At 36.1% G+C, this 7,054-nt stretch overlaps 2 protein-coding genes across 2 annotated transcripts; one reads left to right on the forward strand and one right to left on the reverse strand.

The window, feature by feature from the left end:
• Nucleotides 1-632: 632 nt before the first annotated feature.
• On the forward strand, nt 633-1,939 carry LOC139890731 (uncharacterized). The gene has a single exon (XM_071873641.1). The coding sequence runs from the start codon at nt 714-716 to the stop codon at nt 1,632-1,634; it is 921 nt and encodes a 306-aa protein (XP_071729742.1). The 5' UTR covers nt 633-713; the 3' UTR covers nt 1,635-1,939.
• A 1,504-nt stretch (nt 1,940-3,443) lies between these two features.
• On the reverse strand, nt 3,444-5,849 carry LOC139890732 (uncharacterized). Its single transcript, XM_071873642.1, has one exon. It carries the CDS (start codon nt 5,759-5,761, stop codon nt 3,584-3,586), a length of 2,178 nt encoding a protein of 725 aa, XP_071729743.1. The 5' UTR covers nt 5,762-5,849; the 3' UTR covers nt 3,444-3,583.
• Between the last annotated feature and the right edge of the window lie 1,205 nt (nt 5,850-7,054).

Here is a 7,054-nt window from a genome sequence, read left to right on the forward strand (position 1 = left end):
ACAACGGCCCCTAAGTTTACACTTTTTTTAGGAGTAAAAAGTGTAAATATATAATTTTATTAAAATAAAAGAAATTAATTCCACCCGAATTAATAACGGGCCCTATCTTCTCGCTCGGCGTGAGTTAAATTTTTCCGAGACCACCGTTCAACTCGAAAATATCTAACGAACTCAACGAGACTAACTATACGATAAACAGACACTTCTCAAAAAACGTTAAACACCTCGCACTATCTCCAATACATTTCTTTCTGTTCGCCGCGAGTTAAATTTTTTCGACAGCACCGTTACACTCAAAAAAAATTATTGAAAAAAACAAAACTAACTACGTTCGAAACGGATACTTTCTAAAAAACGCTTAACACAACGACATCTAAAACGGCGCTTAATACATGGGCCGTGTTCCCCTCTGTAAATACACAACGCTACGTTAAATATGAAAACGCAGGCGAAGTCCCCCGCCGCAACGCACGGACCGGTCGGGACTAGTTTAATTTAATGATTAATGATACTGTAAAAAAAAAAAAAAATATTTGGATTGGTCATACGGTTGATTGATTGATGATTTGTCATTTAATTACGCTGTAAATAACAAACCGGGTTTTGTTTTTATTTCCACCACGAAACCGGGTTCTCCCTTCTCCTTCACAGTTCACACACATAAACCCTAAACTCAAAATTGTTCTCCAAAATTTCATGATTGACATAAGAAAATGATGAAACAAGACTTGAATTCAAATCCAACCACCACCACCGTCTGCGGACAGTGCGGAATCGAAGAACGTAAATTTCTCCATAACGTCCGTATCCGCGGCAACTTCCGTCGTCTTTGTACCAATTGCGTTCTCCGTCTACACCCTCAACTCTTCTGTCCGGCATGTATCGGCGTTTACGAACCATCGCCACCAGATGACGCCGTCGTCTGTTACAAATGCTACTCATCATCTCACCCTACCTGCGTTACACCGCCTGCCGTTACGATGCCATCGTCTCGCGGTCCATCTCCGTGTTCGGCTTGTATAAACCCTAACTCTGTTGTTTTTAATTTGAATAGAATTGATAATACGCGTAGGGCGATCGACGTTGGTGCGGCAAGGTTGTTGCTTGCCGCAGCGAAGATTGCTGCGATGTCGATGAATAAAGCAGAGGTGGCTGCGGCTATGGAGGCAGAACGAAGGTCGAAAGAAGCCGCGTATACTAGAAAACGAGCAAGGGAAGCGTTGGATCATGTCGTGAAGTTGATGGTGAAAGAAAAGAGAAATTTTGGTGTTGTTAAGAGTAATAATAGCTATAAGAAAGTAATTAATCCGAACAATAGTATTGTGGTGTTTGGGGATAGTAATGTTGGTAATGTTGATAACGTTGTTAATGATAAAACGGATGCTTCGAGTGAGGTTTTGGAAGCAGCATTGAATGCTGTGGAGTTGAAGGAAAATGGGGTTGTAGTTGAAGGTGTTGTGAATGAAGGACAGAGTAATGGCGTTGTGGGAATGGAAGCTGATGATGTTGTTGTGGATTCTGTTGCGGAAAATGGATCTGTAAAGACGGATGCTTTGGTAAGCAATGCTCAAGAACAGGCTTTGGAAAAGGTTAATGTTGTGGAGGAAAACAGTGTAGTGAACCCGAATCCTTGAAGCTGGTGAGTTGTTTTTTGTAAAATGGTTTTTCTGTTGATGGTTTTGATGATTGAATTGGTGTTTGTTTGGACGAATCTCGTTTTGGGTTAGAGAGTATTCTTACTGAAAGTTTAATGCTATTATATGATGAGTCTAGCTTCTTCTTTTTTTTATGGAAAGATTTATTTATTGTCATCAATCTAGTTGTACATTTGGTAGCGAAGAATTCAGTTTGATCCTTTTTGTATAATAGTTTTCAACTAGTTTTTTGTTTATCTTTATTTCATGAATTGTACTTCAAATTTGGATATTAATTCATAATGTCTTCACTATGATTACAAAGGTAGGGGTGTTTCACCCATGTAGGTTGTGATTTATTGATTTTTTTTGTTAAGAGTTGAGATCCTTTAAAGGCAAAACATACTGCATTGAGTTGGATAGTTATGAAAGATAGATTGATACATTAGGTTCTGAAGAATGGAATCTGCATTACTTGAAGAGGTCGATTTTCTTTAGCAGGTGAGGCATTTTCTTCTTGTTTCCATGATATTAAGATTTGCATTTAGGGTTATGCATAAGCATAACCCTAAATGACAACTAGCTTTTGGTGGTGCAAGTGTGCCATCATTCCTTGCAAAGTGCAAAATTATTAAAAAAAGATCCATGGTTTAGAGCACATTTAGGCTTGACTTTGCACTTCATAGTTTCTAATAGTGTGCGCATGAGATCCATCGGTGCCTTAGCTTTGAACATCAATAGTGTACATGGATACTCTGCATGCACTTATATACTCTATATACATATATACTCTATACATATACGGAGTATGAAGTATCCATTGTGTTGTGTGTATATCTCCAAGTTTGTCGCCACTAATTGAAGTTATAACCGGAAAAGAAAGTGATCCAATGACTTAATTAGTTAACTTTTTATAACGGTGTTCTGATGATGTCCTAACATGATTGGATCACTTAACCTCATTAAAATGAAGTTTTGATGACGTCCCAACATGGACGTTATTTGGTTATTAAAGAGCTTTTGGCCAGTGCTATCAAGGAGGTTCATTAACCTTGAGGGTTATGAGTTCGAGCTACTTAGTGGAAAAAAATATACTACATATGTGCCTTGCTCAGTGGTATATTGAGGTTGCGTTCGAACCTCATGAGGGTTTTCCCAGTTGGCCGCGTTACCTTCTGGGTGTCGGTCCCGTGATTTCCTCCTGATACGTGGCACAAATATGATCAAGTGAGTGGCTCCACTACTGGTGGATATCTTTAGTGACTCCCTAACCATTGTTAAAAAAACGCTATGCAAATCCTATTTTACTTGCATGGATGATTATATTTTTAACGTATTGTGGCTGCGTAGTGTAGGCTCGGTAAACACAATGTTGTTTAGAGATAGCAAAATGGGCGAGTAAACACGAGTTATATATTGTACTGGGTTTGATCATGATTCATGAACGCCTTATGTTTATTCAAAAAATTTCATAATTACAAAATTTATGCCTTACAGTAACGAACTACGAATTGATTCTCTTATGAACGATGAGTGAAATATCCTTTAGGTGTATTGGTTTGGAGTCTATATTCAAGTTTTAGGAAACAATTTTATTTATGAATATAAACAAAATCAGTTTTGCAACAACTATAAACGATCTCATTTTACATTTAGGTGTTTGGGTTTGTGTTTCTTGTCTTCAGTTGTGTCAAACAAAATCAGTTGATTATAAACGATCTCATTTTATAACAACTATTTCATTTCTAAAAAAGCATATGATAAGTTTTGCAACAAATAACCAAGTACATAGTCAATCATCCTATAAATTTCTTCATAAATGTGTAATGTAAGCACATTAATCGCAGTCTAGTATCATAATGAACTTATCATTTGTATAAATATATCCAAAAATGTGTTCTTTACAACAAACAAGATAACCCAAGTATGCAAACCTGCTATGCAACTTCCTACAGTTCACGAAAGCCTTCAGAAAGTATGCACGTAATCTCATCTTTCACATCATCGTTTTCATAAGAAGATGTTTCACTAGCACCAGAGTTAACTAACAACCGATGGGTCGTAGCATCGGGTACCCAACCCTTTTCCAACATCATATCCAGTAACCAACGGGCTTCGTATTTATACCCTTCTTTCCAAAGCCCATTTATAAGTATGCTGCAAATCGCACGATTAAGCACTTCATGTCCAGAAACAGAACACAGATTTTGTATTGCAGGCAAAACCATATGCAACTTAAACTTTCGTGCCAAAAAAGAAAATGAAATGGATAGTACTTCTGTATTGGGTAACCACCCTTCGTTCACCATTCGATTAAGAAAAAAAGCACATTCTGTTACCCGATGATGCTCACTCATGGTTTTAACAAGCTCGTTATAAACTCCTGAATCTATATAACAACCCTGTATAACCATTTTTGCAATGATAACTAATACACCGTTACCTTTGGTTAATTGCGACACGCCCTTCATAATGATAACATAATCTTCACTCGAACAAAACAAGCCCGTATTATAAGCAAGTGGCAGCAAGTTGACAACTTTGTCTACCTTCCCTATTAGACACAATCTCCTGATCAGCATACTAAAAGAGCACGCATGTAACGTACATTTGTTAAAAGACATGTAACGAAACACATCAACAGCTTCAAGAATCTTGTCCATTTTGCAAAGAGATTCGATTAGTGCAGCGTAGCAAGATGAATCTACAACCCAATTTTCCTCAACAACTTGATGAAATAAATCGACGGCGTCATCAACTTTATTTGATTTACAATTTCCCAAAATAAGAGCAGAGTAAGTTTTGGAATCTGGGATTAAACCAGAAACAATCATTTTACCAAAAGCTTTATAAACTATATCATTTGTTTGATTGTCAACAAGAAACCTAATCAAAATGTTCCATGAAATACTGTTTATTATATTCTTTTCTACCATTTTCTGAAATAACCGGATCACATCAACATAATTGCTAACCTGGCAGTAACTTTCAAGAAGAACATTATACGAATTAGCATCCGTTACTTGTTGATCTTCAAGAAATTGTTTTGCCTCACTTAACTTATTTAATATGCAGAACCCATTTACCACATCAACGTACACACTATCCGGAGGCTTTAAATCTCTACTTATCATCGCGTTAAAAAGATTGATTGCTTCACCCAAATGTACATTCTTAGTGTAATAGCGTATCAGAACCTCATACACTAATAAATCTGGAACAATACTACAAGTTCTCATCTTTTCAAACAGTCTTAATCCTATGTCATGTTTATTCATCTTAAACAACAAAGGTAATACATTTGAAAAGAATTTCGATTCAAGATCACAATTGTTATCAAGAATTTCATCTAAAACAACAATAGCTTCATCCAAGAGGTTATTACAAATTAGACCACTTACCATTATCTCATATGTTCGGCTGTTCGGGCAACACCCCTTTTTCCGAATCCGTTTATATTGATCCATTGCAGAATCAACCCGACCCGTATCAAACAAAGCCTCCAATATATAATTCAAGGTCTCAACATTTGGAAAAATACTTGCTTTTACCATCTCTTTATACACAAATAAAACAGACTTAATCCCCTTTTTTCCCTCCACGAGAACACCTAATAACCGATTTATTAACACGATCGGTGGCTTATGACCGACTGAATTAAGTACAAAGAAGACCCTCAGAGCTTCATCAATCTTATTATAGCTAATAAAACTATCAATCAAACTTAACAAAGCTTGTTCTGACGCTGCAAATGCATATTTCACCATTTCATTACAAAATCCTTCCATTTCATCAACCCTAGAAGCCACACCCAATTTCATTATAATGTGATAATATGTATCTGTTGTGTGATAAAATTGGTTTTGAAGTGAAGCCCATTTGAACAACTTCAGAGATGAATTCAAATCATTTGTTGAAGATAGTACTTTTATTAAGGTCTGGGGGTGCGGGTTATCCTTTAAAGACTGAATATTTTCTTCAAATTGTGAAGAATTTGAGGGGTTTTGATCATCTTTGGGTACTGTTCTGATGCGATTAGCACCAGATAATGAAGAAAGATATGAATTTAAGTGACCCCGGATGAAAAATTTATCAATAAGTTTAAAAGATTGGAGCTTTGTAATCATGGAAGGGATTTAGGAACATTTGCAACAGAGCATCAAATCATATAGATAGAGATAGATTGTATCTATAGCTGACCTGTGATCCGATGGGTTGATGAGCTTCTGAACCCTAAAATGATTGTAAATACGGCAGGTTTATATGCAATGCTGTAATTACCATTCAGGCCCTATTAACAACATTTGAGTTTTTGTTTTGTTGATCGTTTTTTTGTTTGCAGATAATAATAAGGAAAGATGACTTAATTTTTTTTTTTTTTTGACAAAATTGCACATTTAATCCTTTTGTTTTTTTTACTTTTTGTCTGTTTTATCATTGTGTTTTATTTTCTGCATTATTCATCTTTAAAAGTATTTTAAAGTCTCAATTTCATCCCTCACCTTAACGAAGGTTAACTGAGTCCGTTAAAACTATTCACAGAGATTATTCACGTAATCTTCAACTAATTAAACTACAAAAATCAATTCATTCTGTTAATTTAGAGAGGTTGTCCGTGTTGTTGTTCAAAAGATATTTCGTGTTGTTGTTCAAAAGATATTTCCACCATCAATTAAAGTACACTTAATTCATGAGAGGAATAATGGATAAGCTTAACGAATCCCAAAGATTGGCGATCATGGCAGACCTTTGCAAAACCGAATGTTGTCATGATTCGTACGTTGAACAAATATGGGGACCACAGGGAACATAGAAGACAACGACTGTAAGTGTGTTGCTATTTATTCTTCTGTAAATGGATTGAAGAATGCTTACGTGTACTCCAACGAACGTTGCCATTGTACAAGTAGCATCACGGGTGCTAAGATTGGTTAAAGAATCATTTACAACTACAACTGCTAGCAGTGAATGTATTTGTTCTGTTGGGGGATTTGCTCCTGTTGGGAACAAGGATAGGTTGAAAGTTAGTGATGAGATCGAAGAACTTTATTTGGAGCATGGAGTTAAAAGGCTTACCGAATGTCTTGGTTCGTTAACTGGTTGGAAGCATTGTATCATTGTATGAGATCTATGATTGATTTACTTGAAAACTGTGTATCTCAATATCATGTTTATGTTGAAAATGAAATATCAAGGAACAGGAACTGTGAATGATGATAATATCAAAAGTGAAGGTGAAACCGAGAAGTTGCAAGTAAAACCGTTTATCGAGTTTTTACAAGATCGGTTTACTGCTTCGATGATACCACTTAGAAGGTGGCTTGTTACCTTCCGTACTCATATCCCCGAAAAGTGCTATGATTGAATCTACTTTTGATCATATGATCCGCCTGCTCGATAATTTGACTTTTTTCGAATTA

The sequence above is a fragment of the Rutidosis leptorrhynchoides genome, chromosome 2, assembly GCF_046630445.1.
Source record: "Rutidosis leptorrhynchoides isolate AG116_Rl617_1_P2 chromosome 2, CSIRO_AGI_Rlap_v1, whole genome shotgun sequence".
Classification (NCBI taxonomy): domain Eukaryota; kingdom Viridiplantae; phylum Streptophyta; class Magnoliopsida; order Asterales; family Asteraceae; genus Rutidosis; species Rutidosis leptorrhynchoides.

Coding starts and splice junctions, on each gene's coding strand:
- LOC139890731 (XM_071873641.1), top strand. CDS start 714: ATGATGAAACAAGACTTGAATTCAAATCCAACCACCACCACCGTCTGC.
- LOC139890732 (XM_071873642.1), bottom strand. CDS start 5,761: ATGATTACAAAGCTCCAATCTTTTAAACTTATTGATAAATTTTTCATC.